Source organism: Delphinus delphis, chromosome 18 (genome assembly GCF_949987515.2).
Source record: "Delphinus delphis chromosome 18, mDelDel1.2, whole genome shotgun sequence".
Lineage (NCBI taxonomy): Eukaryota > Metazoa > Chordata > Mammalia > Artiodactyla > Delphinidae > Delphinus > Delphinus delphis.
The window spans coordinates 16,560,386-16,578,487 of NC_082700.1; the positions used below are offsets into that span (position 1 = coordinate 16,560,386).

Genomic DNA, 18,102 nt, shown 5'->3' on the forward strand with positions numbered 1-18,102 from the left:
TAATCAGGATGTCACTGATTTCTTCAGGGCTTGGACTTGGCAGGCACGGTTTTTAACTTTAAAACATCAAACTCTAACTTGTCTTCCTTTGCCCCTTTTATTTGTGTTGGGGGTCACTTGGAGGCGCAGTTTCTTCTTGTAATCAGGGGAAGCCGCTGGAGAGGGGATTGGAATCAACCCCTTTTGGTGACTGTGTTGAAGTGAAGGAGGATGAGTGCTGACATATTATCAAGAACACTGAATTTTCCACAGCTCCTCAGGCCTTTGGGACTGGGATGTATTTCTGGCCCGGAAGTCTGTAGATAAGAATCATGGTGTCCAAGAGTGCAAAGGACCCTGGATTGAGAACCAGGATAGTAGATTTCTGGCTCTGTCCCTGGGGAGCCTAAGTCCTCCATCTTCCACCCGCAAAATGAAGGCATTGGGTTCTCAGAAGTGCCCCTGTTGGCGCTGAGCTGGTCTCACGATCAGCACCTAAGATCCGAGTCGGAACAGGGGCTCCGGCCCACTGGGAGAAGGGAGTTGGAGACTCCTGGTCACGCCCCGTGGGTCGTGATGACATGCGTCTGGGAGAAGGTCTGCAGGGCTCAAAGGACTGAATTTTGAGTCCCTCAAGCCATGGCAAGCGAGTCAAACATGCAATTGACGTGCTTTGTCTAGGAGATTTTCATATCAAAAAGGCTCCATTTCGAATCTCTACCCCCTGCCAAATAGGGCTGTTGGTTAAATTTTCATGTGCCACCCAAAACTGTCAGTCTCCAAAGCTCCATGGCAAATGTCCCTGACACCGGCCGGGCGTGCGCGCTGTGCTGCGCGAGCTCATTGTCTGGCTGTCAGCTTTTCAATGCCGGCCCTGTTTTCATGGCGAGACACACTCAATTGGCCCAGGAACTCTTCAGCGGCGGGCAGAAACTTGGCAGGGGGCAGGAGGGCTTCTCAACCTGGTAGCAAGTTTTCTGTTTGTTTTAATTTGGAAGCAGAATTGCCGTGGCCATCTGGAAACACTGAGGGAGCTTGTGCTGAGCAGCGGGGACTGCGCTTTGCCCGGGAAACATTTGAGTTACTCTCTTGGGTTGGTGGCCTGAGTTGCCTGTGAACGGGATTCTGTTTCTCCATCCAGGGCATCTCAGGGACACCTTTGAACCAATTTATCCCGAGTGGCTCTGGACTGAAGAAAAGACATTCTGCGATGCTTTTCCCTTCCATGTGGTATTTGATGAATCAGTAAGAGGCCCTTTCCCTCTTGAACTGTGGATAGGCTGGGGAGAGGAGTAAGTCACATAGTCTTTTTTTTTTTAATTAATTAATTAATTTATTTATTTATGGCTGCGTTGGGTCTTCGTTGCTGTGTGTGGGCTTCTCATTGCGGTGGCTTCTCTTGTTGTGGAGCACGGGCTCTAGGCGCACGGGCTTCAGTAACTGTGACTCCAAGGCTCTAGAGCGCAGGCTCAGTAGTTGTGACGCACGCGTTTAGTTGCTCCGCGGCATGTGGGATCTTCCCGGACCAGGGCACGAATCTGTGTCTCCTGCATTGGCAGGCGGATTCTTAACCACTGCGCCCCCAGTCATATAGTCTTTTACGGCTGGGGGGCCTTTCAAGTCCCTGAGGAGTACCTAGGGTTTGGGAGGCTAGGATTTAGCTTGGCAGGACCACTGCCTTCCTTTTCATTGTAGCATCCTCCAGAAACCAGAACGCAGCATCTTCTTGATAGGCACAGAAGGGAGCAGTGCCAAGGGGTTTGAACTAGTGAGTGCAAGAGCAAGTTTGCCGTTAAAGAAAAAGGAAATGACACTGAAATCACTAGAGACAAAAGAACACAGTAGCAATGGCAGGGTGGGATTCTCAATGTGACCACTCCCCCCATCCTTGTGGCTACCATGGATGGCTCAATTCCACCAAGCTTCTCTTTCTGCATCTTGAAGGTGGAGGAGAGGCCTGTGCCCACTCACGCCATTGTCCTGTGGGAGGTGTGACAGATGGTGACCATTGAAGTGTGGTCATTATCAATTTCCTTGGATAAAATTGATGGATAAAATTGATTAAGTTGAATTGATTATGGACTCATTCAAAGGGCAATTAGGCAAAATAAATTGGTCCAAAAATTATCAGTTAAAACGCCTTCAGCCATTTTGATTTCCTCTGATATTTATGTGAATGCACAGACATGTCAAATCTTCACCCACCAGTGGATGCTGGATACAGATTCTCTAATGTTTACTCACTTGAGGGTCATCTCTGATTGCAGAGAATTTATGATCTAACTAAGGAAATCAAACACCCCTATATGAAACAACCAGGGAATTATGAAGCTATGTACTGTGGCTTTTCCCCAATGCCATGAGGATATTATTATTATTACTACTATTAACATTTAAAATTCTGATCTACTTAAACACTCCCTTTCTTTTTAAGTTTTGGGCATAGAAACCAAAAATTTAATGACACTATTCCATAAGACTAGGTTGATTTCTGCAGCCTGACAGAGTGAAGTTAATTTAAATATTTCTGGATAACCTGGGCTGGCATTGGACTTTTTATGTAAAGGATGCTCGTTTTGTTTTTTCCTTCTGTGTGTTCCCTGGAGATGGCAGTGAAAGTTGTCTCCCCACCTCCACGATGGGTTCCTTCACCCAGACCTGGGCATCAGATCCAACTACAGTTTTTTCTGGTTTCTTTATTAGTTAATTCCAAAGAAAGAAAGAGACAGAGACAGACACAAAGACAGAAAGACAGAGAGGACTGAAGCAAGGGAAGAAATATTATCCCCATCGAGAGCTTTAACCTCTGTTTCTTGTTAGTCAGAGAAATGCTGTGCTTTCAGGCACTCTCATGCAATTATTCTTTGCTCTTTCAGAGATTAGCTGCAGATTTGCTTTTTAAAATAATATTTATTGCTTCCATGGTATTTATTCCATTACTGGCCCTTTTCCCCCTAGCAAGTCACAAATCATGGGCGGATGCTATTTCTAGGGGAAAGTTTACGTGCAGGTTGCTGTCTCTTCCGTGGTCTCATGTGTGTCCTCTGTGGATAGCTGTGGGTCAAACAAGCTGCAGTGAACATTCAGAAGTACGTCCCGGGACTCCAAACCCAGAAGATTCGATTAGATGAGTACTTCTCCATCGTCCATCCCCAGGTTACCTTCAACATCTGCAAATTTATCAACAATTTGTCCTGAAGGCGCAAAGGGAGATGAAGCCTGCAGCATGGAGAAGTCAGCCTGCACTCAAACTCCGAGGTAGTAACTCCTTCCTCCTCGTTGCTTTCTGCTCTGGGAGACTGGACAAAAAAGGGAAGAAGCAGTTTTCTAATTGCCTGAAGAAAGTTGGATAAAAATTGGGGGACTACATTGAGAGCAGTATATATTTTTTTCCCATTTGGCTTAATCTATAGTTAACAATATATTTTATTTCTTCAACCATGTCTAGTTTAGACATGAACTCTAATTATATTTATATATAATTATAAAATTCTGGTCTGTTACCAAAAGTTTTAGAATGCACGCGCAATTATTTGTACTCTTGAAATGGCCTGTCCTTTATACAGCAACGTGATCATCTGACCTACTGTTAATAGGGCACATGTTTTGTTTTTGGTTTTGTTTCAATTGTGGTGAATTTTATATAACATAAAGTTTACCATTTTAACCATTTTTGAGTGTACAGTTCAGCAGTGGTAAGTACCTTCCCAGTGTTGTATAATCATCACCACCATCCGTCTCCAGAACTTTATCATCTTGTGAAATTGAAACTCCATTAAATACCAGCTCCTTGTTTTCCCCTCCCCCTGCCCCTGGCAACTACCACTCTACTTTCTGTCTCTATGAATTTGACTGATTTATGTACCTCATATAAGTGGAATCATATAGTATTTGTCCTTTTGTGACTGTCTTTTTTTCACTTAGCGTGATGCCTTCAAGGTTCATCCTTGTTGTAGCATACGTCAGAATTTTCTTCCTTTTTAAGGCTGAATTATTATTATATTATTCCCGCATGTATAGACTACATTTCACTTATAATTCATCTGTCAGTGGATAGTTGGATTGCTTCCACTTTCTGAATAATGAATAATGCTGCTATGAACATGGGCGTATAAATGTTTTGAGCCCCTACTTTCAATTCCTTTTAGTGTATATCCAAAAGTGGAATTGCTGGTTCATTTGGTAATTCTATTTTTAATTTAGTGAGGAACTTCCATACTGTTTTCCATAGCTGCTGCACCATGTTATATTCCCATTAGTAGTTCACAAAAGCTCCAATTCTCCACATCCTCATGGACACTTGTTATCCTCTGTTATTGTTTTTTGGTGGGGTTTTTTTTTTGGTTATTTTGATAATAGGTATTCTAATGGGTATGAAGTGGTATCTCACTGTGGTTTTAATTTGCATTTCCCTAATGATGTGATGCTGAGCATTTTTCATGTGCTTATTGGCCATTTGTATATCTTCTTTGGAGAAATGTCTATTCAAATTATTTGCCCATTTTTAAATCAGGTTGTTTGGTTTTTTATTGTTGCGTTATAGGAGTTCTTCAGATATTCTGGATATTAACACCTTATGATTTGCAAATATTTTCTCCCACCCCGTGGGTTGCCTTTTCACTCTGTTGATTGTGTCGTTTGATGCACAGAAGCATTTAATTTTGATGTTGTCCAATTTACCTATTTTTCCTTTTTGTTGCCTGTGGTTTTGGTGTCACATCCCAGAAATCACTGCCAACTCCAACGTCATGAAGCTTTTCTCCTACGTTTTCTTCTAAGAGCTTTACAGTTTTGGCTCTTACATTTGGTCTTTAATCCATTTTGAGTTAATTTTTTATATGATATAGGGGGCACATATTTTATATGATATGGGGGCACATATTTTGAGCTTTCTATTGGACTGACAATAGTCAGGTATTCTAGGCACAGACACAGGCAGAGCCATGGAGACATTGGAGAGGAAGATGAAATGTTCTGGGAACCCTGAGTGAGTTGTACAGGGAGTGATGGGAGAGAAGGCTGGTGAGATGAGGACTTGAGCTCTATCATGTCACTGGAAATACTTTTAAGTGTCTGCTGGGATCAGATTTGAGATTTAGAATGATCACGCTGGAGCCCTGTGAAGGATGGACCAGAGCATTGAGAAGATGGAGTCTGGGAGGCCAGGGGAGACTGTTCCTGGAGAGCAGGTGAGAAGTTTTGAGTGCTGAATGCAGTCAGGCAGTGGCTCTGGGGTGATGATGCGGGAACAGATTTAAGGCAGAAATTGGTGACTGGATGTAGAGGTTGAAAAAGAAAGACTATTGGGGTAATTATTAATTTTCTTGCTTAGGTAACTGGGTCATAAAGGTGTGATTAACTAAGAGAAGACATGATGTAAACACCTTGAGGGCAGCTTTGTCAGTTTGAGTTGCTGCTGTACCCCCTTCCACACCTAAAACAGTGTGCCTGGCTCATGGTAGAAACTAAAAATGTCTGTAATAAAAGAATTAAGTTGTGAGGCAGAAATAGAGACACTGATGTAGAGAACAAACGTATGGACACCAAGGTGGGGAAAGCGGTGGAGTGGTGGTGGTGGGATGAATTGGGAGATTGGGATTGACGTATATACACTAATATGTATAAAATAGATAATAAGAACCTGCTGTATAAAAATAATAATAATAAAATTAAATTAAAAAAATAAAACAAAAACAAAGAATTAAAAAAGAGGAGAGTTACAGTGGGGATTGAAGGCAAGTTCAGTTGTAGACATCCATGTATAAATACCTAATAGATAATACAATAATTTAAAAAAGTCATTGCTGGGAGTGTAAGTTGTCACAATTTAGAGGGCAATTTGGCAATATGTATCAAAAATCTTAAACATGAGCATATTTTTGTCTAAGAATATATCCTTTAACAAAATAGCTACACTTATGCACAATGATGTACCTCAAGCTTGTTCATTGCAATGTTGTTTGTGGAATGATAAAATAGACATAATATAATCAATGTTAGCTTACTGCTTAAGTAAAATACAGTATAATCAATGTACCCAGGAAAAAATAATACCTATCCATATTTAATGCTATGGAAGAACACCTATTACATAATTTAAGTGAAAAACTGAGGTTACAAGAAGATGGCTGATAATCCCAATTTTGGGTAGTAAAAAGATATACCCTCAAATATTAACTGTAATTATCTCTGATGTGATTATGGGTGATTTTTATTATTTTCTCCCACTTTTTTCATTTTCTTTCTTTTTTTAATTAAAAAAATTTTTTAAAAATTTTTTGGCTGTGTTGGGTCTTCGTTGCTGCATGCGGGCTTTCTCTAGTTGTGGCGGGCAGGGGCTGCTCTTTGTTGTGGCATGTGGGCTTCTCATTGTGGTGGCTTCTCTTGTTGTGGAGCTCGGGCTCTAGGTGCGCGGGCTTCAGTAGCTGCAGCGTGTGGTCTCAGTAGTTGTGGCTCACAGGCTCTAGAGCTCAGGCTCAGTAGTTGTGGCACACGGGCTTAGTTGCTCCGCGGCATGTGGGATCTTCCTGGACCAGGGATCGAACCCCTGTCCCCTGCATTGGCAGGTGGGTTCTTAAGCACTGCGTCACCAGGGAAGTCCCCCACTTTTTTCATTTTCTGTGGTGAATGTCTACTGCTTTCATAATAAGATAATAAACATCTATTGTTAAAAATAATAGGCATCCTGAGTCCAGGAAGCAAGGTTTCTCTGTAAATTCAGATTCTGTGTCAGCCCGGTGGACGATGTAGTTGGGGAATGCGAAAAGAGAACACCAGCATCTAAAGAATGAGTGAAAGTCTTGAAGGAGAAATCAAAAGAGGTGGGGGAGATCTGAGTGAAAGCAGCGTCAGGAAAGTCCTAGGAAGTGAGATTCCAGGAAGGAGGGTTTGCTTAACACCCTCAAAGAGCAGAAGGGCTGAGTGAGGAAAGGACTACAGACTTGTGCTGGGGGAGGTCGCTTGGAGGCCGTGGACGGGAGTCAGCTTAAGGTCAAAAAAACAGAGTGGAGAGAGCCATTGTGGAGAGATGGGGAGAGGAGTGCGTGGAGACAGGAAGTACAGATAACTCTCATGATATTCAGCTAAAAGGGAAGGAGTTGAACTGTGCCGTGGAGAGAAGGACGTGTTCTGAGTGGTGGTCTGGTGCGCTGCGTCATTGCCTGCAGGTGACATGCTGCATTGTCCCGTTTCTCTCCGTGGGGGGAAGGCCAGATGATCTGGATGGAGTCCATGTGGTGCATGATATACGTGTGCTTCCCTAAGCTCCACAGCCCGCATGAACTGGAGGAGCGCCAGATGCACCTTTCCGACATCGCCCCCATGATACCACCAGGGGCCTCGTCCTCCTGAACCAGTGGCGCCTGGAGGAGATTGAGCTGTCCAGCCAGCTGGAGAGGAAGAAGGAGGAGCTGCAGGTCCTCTCCAAGCACTCGGCCATCGAAGAGAAGAAAACGGAGACCTTGCTGTACGCCGTGCTGCCTGAGCACGTGGCCAACCAGCTGAAGGAAGGCAGAAAGGTCGCCTCAGGTGAGGAGTGCCCTGCCCTTAACAGTGCGTGTTGGTGGTTAGGGGCGCCGGCTCTGAAGCCAGACAGATCTGGATTTGGATTCTGGCAAGCAACATGGTCTTGGTCTAATTACTTAAGCTGCATAGCCTAGTTTTCTTTTCTCTACATTGAGAATAATAAAAACAACGCAGTGACCATTGATGGGCATTCTTCACTACAACTGAAAATGATACACTCACACACTAAATAAATCATGGGGTGCCTCTAAGGACCATTCTGGGAGAACAAGGCGTTTCTGGAGGACGAATGCCATGTTTACTCCAAACTCACTTTCCATTTGTCACCGGCGAGTGTTCATTCACCAGACAAGCATGGGAACTTGCCAGGGTGCTGTCCCGGGTCCTGGGGACCCAAAGAAGCTCTTAGTCTTGTGGGTTTGACAGATACATACAGAATACGTTTATGGGGGTGGGGTGGCCGACAAAAAGGAAATTTATGTGCATTAAGGAGAAATTATTGTGCCAGCATCTCTGTTAGACATTATACGTATGCTTTCTCACTTAATTTTCTGAACATTTCTGTGAAGGAGGTGTTATTAGCCATAACAGCTAAGAAAATTCACTCCAGTTTATGAGTAAAAGAGCTGGAAACCAGTCAGAAGTCCATTTAACTCCAAAATTCGTATGTTTTCCACCACGTAAGTTACTGTGGAAACATAGATAATATGGAAATTAATAATATATAAACGTCAGAAGAGAAAGACAGGGGTGGGTGTGCGTGCGAAGGCCGATATAAAACGTGTGGCACTTGAGTTGGGCCTTGAGGCTGAATTTCAGCAAGAAAATGAGGGAAAGGCATTTGAGGAGAAGGGCACAGCAAGCGCCAAGGTAAGGCACCGTGAAGGTCAGTACTGCAGGGCGTTATCCCTAGAACAAGAGGGTACATGGCGAAGTGGTGCTTCTGAGGCTGGGCAGGTATGCCTCTGGTAGTAATCTCCCCTTCGAGTAACTTTCCCTTCCCTTTGGGTCTCCCATAGTTCAGGCTCTGCCTTGGCCCACCTGCCAAGGTCTTCTCTGTAAGCCCGTACCCACCCAATCCATCCTGTCATCCCCCAGCACTCTGCATGTCTTTTTTTTTTTTTTTTTTTTTTTGCGGTACGCGGGCCTCTCACTGCCGTGGCCTCTCCCGTTGCGGAGCACAGGCTCCAGACGCGCAGGCTCAGCGGCCATGGCTCACGGGCCCAGCCGCTCCGCGGCATGTGGGATCTTCCCGGACCGGGGCACGAACCCGTGTCCCCTGCATCGGCAGGTGGACTCTCAACCACTGAGCCACCAGGGAAGCCCACTCCGCATGTCTTATTGAGTGTTTGTTTGCATTCTGACTCCTCACTAGACTAGGAGCTCCTTATGGGCAGGGACCCCGTCTGCTTCACAGTATAAGATTCTCCAGCATGATGACCAGATCATAAGAGACAATAAATGTCTGGTGGGTGGATGGTGAATGATGATGGGCATTCTGGCTCCTTTACTCCAAGGCACAGTCAGATTTGGTTCCCAAAGGGCACTTGAATACAGAATTGGTAGAACTGGTATTCTCCATCCTTGGCTATCACTGACACCCGGTTTATGTTGCAGGAGAATTTAAAACCTGCACAATTCTCTTCAGCGACATAGTGACATTTACGAACATCTGTGCTGCCTGTGAACCTATCCAGGTGGTGAATAATGCTGAATTTAATGTACTCCAAGTTCGACAGGTTAACCAGTATCCACGATGTCTACAGAGTAAGCGTGTGGTGCTCTGGGGTGCGTGTCCCTGTGTGCCTAGGCAGGTCACGTACCTGGCGGTGGGTCCTCATTTTCCTCTCGCCTCACTGGTCTGGGGTTTGGTGTGGATGAGAGTGGGGTTGGGAGGAAGAACTAAAAAGGAAGTAGAGGTATTTTAGGATTTTAATTTTTAAAAAATCCTCTTATACTACCCAATGCTAAGCTTGCCTTTGAGGGGCATACTGTTTTCCCAGAGAATAGTACTCCTTCATTTCAGCAGCAAGTCTAACCTAAATAATGTGGGTGTAATACACAGCATCATACAATGACCCCAGGAGCTTTGTCTTCTCTGGGACTTGTCTCCACCAAAAGCAGAAAGCCCTCTTGGCTCCCTCATGGCTGTTTCCTGAGTCATTTTTCTTCTCACCTTTCCCCTCATGCCCCTAGAAAATAACCACCAGCTTTAATATGGTCCTTCTATCAATACATGGAAAATGACAAAAATATTTAGTGTTCAGTGCATTAAGAAAACCCTCTGAATCCCCCCTTACCGCTGCTCCTTACAGGTGGAAACAACCTGATGCTTATATGGTGGTAGGGGGTGTACCAGTGTCTATTGGAAGCCACGCTCAAAGAATAGCTAACTTTGCCTTGGGGATGAGAATTTCTGCAAAAGAAGTGATGAGTCCTGTTACTGGAGAACCCATCCAGGCAGAGAGCAGCTGAGTTCTTTGCTTAATACCAGCCACCTCGCACAAAAAAGTGGAATTCTGTTTATTAGTCTGCTCGGATGGTTACTTGGTATGTGACAGTAATTAAAATGGGTCATTTCTCCCAACTCGTCTCTTCTCTTGCATATGTTACTAAGTAATAGAGATATTAGTCAGGATGTTATTCTCTCAAATTTGAGAAGAGGCTGTGGAGCTCGGGATTGTGATGCGATTCACACTGGCTTCCTTTGTCCATGACCTAGGACAGCGCTGAGCGCGTCTCCTCACTGACTTTGTAGCACTCGATCCATAGGGAGCCAGCTCACTTCTAATTCCTGCCTTTTTGTTCGAGTCTTTCAACAAGTGGTTCAGGTTTACTAAACAGCCCACTTTTCTTCGCTTAGGGAAGTTGTATATCCAGCATGCCGTCTGACAGGCTTGGAACTCAGGCTGAGGTGTGCAACTGTCTCCAGCCAGCTGTCCAGACACCGGGGTGCCATAAGATATTCAGAATAGCTTTCCCTTCAGCACGTGGCCACGAGCGACACATCTGCTCGCCTTTCTCACAGGAATACAGGAAGCTACTCTTCCACGTACGGAAGTCTGTTCACAGTGTAAAAGCTGGACATGTTTGGTGATGAAAAGTAAATGTCTTCTGTCTGCTCGGCTGATCCTAACTGCCTCGCGGTGGCGTAGAGCAGTGTCTCAGTCTTTTAAAATCTAGATCCCTTTCCCACTCCTGTCAGTCAGATCTGCAAAATAAACAGCCAACTAAAAATAAATAAAGCCAATTATAAGATGGAATAGGATTTTCCCCAATGATAATCCCTAGGTAGGAGATTCTGAAAATGCACCACGTTCGCCATCACCTTAATAATTTAGAAGCTGAGAAATGCTGCAGGTCATGATTATGGTGTCCATGGCAGTCTTCAGAGTAAAAGCTGGCCATGTATCATGTCCATGATACCGGCCCATTGCAAACACACAGATAAGGCTGCTGTATAAAACCCCCAATGTAATAAATTAAAAGATCAAGATGGGGGGTAAGGAGGGAGAAGAGATAAGGTGGTCAGATACGAGATAAGTGTTTTGGTTAAAGAATTCTAATGTAAGCTGTTGAAGAATAATTGAAAATATACTGTTGTGTAAATAGACAGCATGTGTGTCTGTTTGTGAAGGAGGCGTGGCAACAGAGATAATAATAGTGCTACACCAAAAAGAATGAAATTTAACAATGAATTCCTGGAAACTTGCATAGTGGATTTACCAAGAAAAACACAGGAAACGATGTTATCAATTCTAAGATAAGAATAGGGACATAGTTAAGAGCATCATTAAATATCCACCAGAAAATGTATATCATGTGGGTTTATTTAAGGAAGTGGAGGAGAGGGCTGGAAACCTTCTCTGTCTTAAGAGAATTGTGCTGCTACTTCTACAGTTTTAAAATTAATATTCATTGAGATCTTTTATTCTTTCATTCATAAGGCCTTTAATACACATTTGCTGAGGTCACACTATGCATGAGTGCTAGGTGCTTTGAAGGATTCAGAGAAATGTACGGTAGATTCTTTTTCCTAGAGAAATTTATAATCTTATTTTAGGGAAAAGAAAATCTAGCATGAAAAGATGAAAAGACAAGTAAGTCTGACTGGGATATTGAAAGCTGCAAGAGAATTCTGTTTCCATGCCAGTAGTTAAAAAAATTTAAAAATCACGTAGCAAAGAAATATAAATGAACCAAATTCCAGAAAGTGGCAAACCCTTTTGAGGAGGACACCCATGACTGATTACATTCATCCCTTATAGAGCCCCAGGAGAAGTAATCTACCAGAGGTGAGGGTAAGAAGAAACCAGTCTAAAGTTTAGTGAATTTTTTTTTTTTTTTTTTTGCGCGGTACGCAGGCCTCTCACTGTTGTGGCACAGGCTCAGCGGCCATGGCTCATGGGCCCAGCCGCTCCGAAGCAAAAGTTTAGTGAACTTTAATGGTCACCTTGGAGCTGGAATAACAGGTTAGAATCCCAAAGGGCCCGTCTTTGTTAAGTTCTAGCCACAGAGTCTGTACCCATTTACCAACTTTTTCCCCACAGGTCTTCACCAAATGCATAGGTTCATTTGGTCAAAGGCTAGGGATAGGGGAGGAGACCTGAGAGAGATCACCAGTTCCAGAGGAGTGTGGGCCTTTCCCAAATGCAAGGCAGTGGTCCATGGAAGGGTAATATTAGAGCCGGAGAACTAAGACAAGTTGCTCTGAGGTGCTCTTGACCTTCACCTAGTGCACTACAATGACCCTTTGAAGTCTGGGGGCAGAGAAGAATGGTAGAGAAAAATCTCCCAAGGTGCAGAGAGTCCAGGTGGGAGTGAAGAACAAGGAGACAGCCCAAAATCTCACTGTTGGGCTGTAAAGCAGAAAAAGATCTCCCACAATTCACAAAGCTGGAAGCTTGGCTGGGGTTAGCATAAGGAGGTCCTCAGAACCTTGGTGGTGCTCAGATCCTATGTCCTGCTGGAGAGAAAGTCCTGATCCAGCCTTCATAATATTTAAAACCAGTGCTGCATAGCGAGGACATGGAAGCAACTTACGTGTCCATCGACAGATGAATGGATAAAGAAGATGTGGCACATATATACAATGGAATATTACTCAGCCATAAAAAGAAATTGAGTTATTTGTAATGAGGTGGATGGACCTAGAGTCTGCCATACACAGTGAAGTAAGTCAGAAAGAGAAAAACAAATACCATATGCTAACACATATATATGGAATCTAAGAAAAGATGGTTCTGATGAACCTAGGGGCAGGACAGAAATAAAGACACAGATGTAGAGAATGGACTTGAGGATACAGGGAGGGGGACGGGTAAGCTGGGATGAAGTGAGACAGTAGCATTGACATATATACACTACCAAATGTAAAATAGATAGCTAGTGGGAAGCAGCTGCATAGCACAGGGAGATCAGCTCGGTGCTTTGTGACCATCTAGAGAGGTGGGATAGGGAGGGTGGGAGGGAGGTGCAAGAGGGAGGAGATATGGGGATATATGTATACATAGAGCTGATGCACTTTGTTATACAGCAAAAACTAACACAACATTGTAAAGCAATTATACTCCAATAAAGATGTTAAAAAGAAAAAAGTGCTGAATGGAATCTAACAGTATCTCTGGAAAAAGCCCTGACTTAACTAAAATACAGATTCAATTCACTCAGTTTCCAGTTTAGCAGTCTGCCAGAAGAAGGGGTATAAACTTTTCTGAGGGGTAGATATTACCTATTTCAGTCTCCACTGTACTTTTATACAATTAAATTGTTAAAAATATGAGCTGTAAGAAGAAATGAGAAAATGGTGGTGTGGTGTGTAGCCAAGAGAAAAATAGTCAATAGAAGCAGATCCAGAGATGGCCAGATGTTGGAATTATCAGACAGTCTTTAAAATAACTTTGATAAATATTTTAAAGAATCTGCTGGAAAAGGGGAACAACACATTTGAACTGATGAGATATACATATACACTACTTATCTATCCATCCCATGGAAGTGAAAACCAAGATGTCAGAAATCAGAAGAATTCAATGTATGGGCTTAAAAGCGGCTAGACACAGTAGAGGAAAGGATCAGGAATTTTGAAGTCAGAGCAATAGAAATTATTCAAACTGACACATAAAGAAGAAAACAGGGTGAAAAAAGTGGAATAGAGCATCCTAGATCTGCAGGATATCAATTGGGCTACCATATGTGCACTGGAGTACTAGAAGGAGAATAGAATGAGAATGGGTCAGAAGAAATATTTGAAGAGACAATGGTTGAGAATTTCCCAACACTGATGGAGGATATCAACCCACATATTCAAGAACTAAAGAAACCCAAATTGGATAAATTCAAAGAAGGGCACTTCTAGTCAAATATACCAAAATCCCCACCCCAGTGCAATAAGGCAAGAAAAAGAAAAATAAGACATAAGTATTGGAAAGGAAAAAGTAAATTTATTGTTATTCATAAACCAAACAATGGTGCACCTAGAAGATCCTATAGGAACTGCAGTAAACTACCAGATCTTGTAAGTTTACCAAGATCACAGGATATAAGAGCAGTATACAAAAATTAGTTGAATTTCTATATACTAAGGATAAACAAATTGGAAAATAAAAAGACTGTTTCAAATGTTGAAAAATAACAAAATTGGAGGACTTACACTACCTAATTTCAGGATTTATTTTAAAGCTGCAGTAATAAAGACAGTGGAATTGGCAGAAGTATAGACAAATAGATCACTGGTGCAATATATAGTGCCCAGCAATTGACTACTTATTTAAGGACAATTGATTTTTGACCGAGGTACCAAATCAGTTGAGTGGAGAAGGAATCTCTTTCTTAAGAAGTGGGTTCTGGGCTTCCCTGGTGGCGCAGTGGTTGAGAGTCCGCCTGCCGATGCAGGGGACGCAGGTTCATGGCCCGGTCCAGGAAGATCCCACATGCCGCGGAGTGGCTGGGCCCATGAGCCATGGCCACTGAGCCTGCGTGTCTGGAGCCTGTGCTCCGCAACGGGAGAGGCCACAACAGTGAGAGGCCAGCGTACCGCAAAAAAAAAAAAAAAAAAAGTGGGTTCTGTTACAATTGAATATACATATGGGAAGAAAAATGAACCTCAATCCTACTTCACTCCATTTATAAAAATTAATTTGATATATATTACAGACCTAAATGATAGAACCATAAAGTTTCTTGAAGGAAATATGAAGAATAGCTTCATGACTTTGAAGTAAGCAATGATTTCTTAGTGCTTCAAAAAGCACAAACTATGAAAGCAGAACAGTGGTTAACTTCATTGTTCTAAGCCAAATTGTGTTCCCTTTGAAATTCATATGCTGATGCTTTAACCGCCAGTACCTCAGAATGTGACTGTATTGTGAGATAGGACCTTTAAAGAGGTAACAAGTCAAAATCAGGCTGTTAGGGTGGGTTCTAATCCAATCTGACTGGTGTCCTTGTAAGAAGAGAAATTTGGATACATGAAGAGATACCAAGAATGTGTGTGCACAGAGAAAAACCATGTGAGGACACAGCAAGAAGGCTGCCATCTGCAAGCGAAGCAGGGAGACCTCAGGAGAAACCAAACCTGCTGACACCTTGATCTTGGACTTCCAGACTCCAGAACTGTGAGAAAGTAAATTTCTGTTGTTTAAACCACTCAGTTTGTGGTATTTTGTTAACTCTAGCAAACTAATACATTCATTGAAATTAAAAATTTCTGCTTATTAAGGAAAATGCATATATAAAAATCACAGAATGGGAAAAATATTTGTAATACAAGTATACATCTGCCTTGTGATCCAGGAATTCTATTTCTAGGTATTTTCCTGAGAAAAATGAAAAATGTACGTCCATGAAAAGATCTGTAAAAGAATGTTCACAACAGCTCCAAATGGGAAATAACCTAAATGTTTGTGAAGAGAAGACTGGACATAATAAATTGTGATATATTCTTACAGTAGACTAATATTTAGAAATAAAAGAATGAACTACTGATACATATAACAGTTTGGGTGAATCTTAAAAACATTGATTTGGATAAATGAAGTCTGATACAAAACAGAATATACTATATGACTCCATTTATGTGAAGTTGCAGAACAGGCAAATTCATCTCTGGGAGAAGAAATAAGAAAGTGGTGACCTCTGCAGGGAGGGATGGACCTTAACTGGAAAGGGGCACAAGATAATTTTGCAAAGGTGATGGACCTAGTCTGTATTTTATTTTGGATGGTGGCTACAGGGATATTTGCCAAACTCGTGGAGCTAAATACTTTAAGGTCTGCATTTTATGTATGCCTTTTATGTAAATTATACCTTAATTTAAAAATAAAAACAAGAGTATCTGATGGTCCCTTTTCAGTGAGATTCTCTCTGCAGATTGGAGTGGGCATCCCTACGGCACCAGTCTTGGCAGGTGTCATGGGGGACAAGATGCCTCGGAACTGCTTGTTTGGTGACACTGTGAATACAGTCTGTAGGATGGAAAGTCACGGGCTTCCCAACAAAGTGCATCTTAGCCCCAGGGCCTGCAGGTAACCATTCACTTATTCATGCCTCTCTTTGTCCCTTTTTCTTCCAGAACGTACAGAGTGCCTAGTAGCCACCAGATGGGGGTAGTGGAGGAAGCCTGTGTTTTTCCTTCCATGCCACACTTACTGAGGACATTGTGGCAGACAATATTGTTGAGCCTCTACTATAAGATAGTTTTTGCTCTCAAGGAGCATATGGTGCAGTTCAGGGATTGGCAAATTATAGTCACAGGCCGTATCTCGGCTGTTGCTTGTTTTTGTAAATAAAGTTTTATTGAAACACAGCCAGGATCTTTATTTACATATTATCCACGGCTGCTTTCATGCTACAACAGCAGTTGTGTCTGTATGGGATTAAAGCAGAAGATAATCAAGTGAGACGGTTTTTACTTCTATTTAGGATGGAAGAGACCTTGGTGTGCTGGCAGGCTGAGGGGAGGTGGCAAGTGAAGAGGGAGCTGAAGATAAGGGAAGAGGTGGTCCAGGGCGCCAAGTGTTGAGGAGGTAGGAAGGGAGCGTGGGTGGGATGCCCTTGAACAAGACATCCTCTCAGGTTGGGGGAAAGGATGGGTTTGGTCAATGGGATGAGAAGGTGCAGGGTCTCCACTCTAAGGGTTGTAATTTTGTGGATGAATCACGTCACGAAGTAGGAGGCATGGTCAGCAGTGTGAGGGTGGGGAGGGCAGGTTCTAAATGTGGGAACGTGATGAGCATGGTGAAGGTCTGCAATCTCCACAAAACTGGCCAAGGACGAGGGAAGGTTGATGAGTGCTGAGCCCTGGCTGAGGCAGCTGGCCATGAATCTGAAACGTTGCTGGTCTGCACCATTCTGTGGTTTGTCTCCAACATCTCCCAGCGGCCAGTAAATACATAAGCAACTCCACGTTTCGTAGTCATCCCGCAGCCCTGTCCCTTTTCATGGTCCCCTCCCTGTACTCCTCTTCTCGCATCACCCTTCCCATTGCAGCTGACTCTCAAGTTGCAGACCTGCGATCTTTGGATATCAGGGGCATTTTTCTTTTCTCTGGGCAGAGCCCTGGAAAATCAAGGTTTTGAAATAATTGAGAGGGGTGAAATTGAAGTGAAAGGGAAAGGGAAAATGACCACATACTTTGTGATCCAGAACTTGAATGCTTCAGAGGATGAGATCATGGGGAGACCTCAAACTCGGCTTGATCCTGAGGGTAAGCAAAAAAGATAAGCCTCGTCATTTGTGCTGAATGTTTGTTTTTTTTTTCCTCACTAACAACTTCAGCTGCATTTAGTGAGCTCCTTGGGTTTGAGGGCCAGCGTGGGTACCATCCCTGCCCACGCCCACGCTGCAACCTTCCATTTGGTAACAGCCCCAAGGATCTGTGCGACCAGTTTGCCCTGAACACTCTTCTGTTGCATCCTGGATGTTAGGATGTCTCTTGAGTTGGCCTAATGGAACCAGCCTAAAGGGTCCCTCATGCGTTTGTTTTCAAGGTTCTTCCCTGTCCAAGGAAGGGGCTTTTCTCTCAGCCTCTCCTGCAGCAGGGGGAGGATTTCCCTCTGCTCTTCAGCCTCCAGGGAGGCTCCAGACAGGCTTTCTTCACACACTGGCAGCTTCCACCTTCCTCATTGTCTGTTGGCTTTGAAAACAGGGAAGTAAGACAAAATCTGTGACTCACCTGGCTCCAGTGACGGCAAGAGAGTGAGCTTAGGTTAAAACACCATTTGGCTGGAGTCCACCAAAGAGGCCTCCTTCAGCTGTATGGAGGAGCGCATCCCCCCACACGGTCAGGGTTTCTTAACAACCACCCTAGTTAATGCTGGGAAATGCTGACCTCAAGGGGAGACTCAGTAGCCGAAGGCAAACCTTCCTGAACCTCTGAAGCAAACTGGTGAAGGAAATGGACTCATTCTGACAGGAGCTAATCTTTAGCTGCTCCTGGGGCCTGCAGAGGAAAATCTCTAAATCCAGAGGTTCCTCGTTTACGTAGCTAATTTAGGAAGGATGTCTCTTTGGGACAAATGAATTATAGTTACTGTTTTTAAAAGTGGGGCTATACCAACGAAGAGATAGAAATTTGAAAGCTTTTTAATGGTTTTGGTG

At 43.4% G+C, this 18,102-nt stretch overlaps 1 protein-coding gene across 1 annotated transcript in view; it reads left to right on the forward strand.

Moving 5' to 3' along the window:
- LOC132413929 (guanylate cyclase soluble subunit beta-2-like) overlaps window positions 1–18,102 on the forward strand; it is a 63,852-nt gene that overhangs the window by 16,123 nt on the left and 29,627 nt on the right. The window contains 10 exon segments of the mRNA XM_059996204.1: window positions 1,121–1,224; window positions 3,034–3,163; window positions 3,166–3,237; window positions 7,187–7,291; window positions 7,294–7,506; window positions 9,121–9,209; window positions 9,211–9,278; window positions 9,819–9,963; window positions 15,874–16,028; window positions 17,058–17,209. Coding sequence (XP_059852187.1) covers window positions 1,121–1,224; window positions 3,034–3,163; window positions 3,166–3,237; window positions 7,187–7,291; window positions 7,294–7,506; window positions 9,121–9,209; window positions 9,211–9,278; window positions 9,819–9,963; window positions 15,874–16,028; window positions 17,058–17,209 — 1,233 coding nt within the window.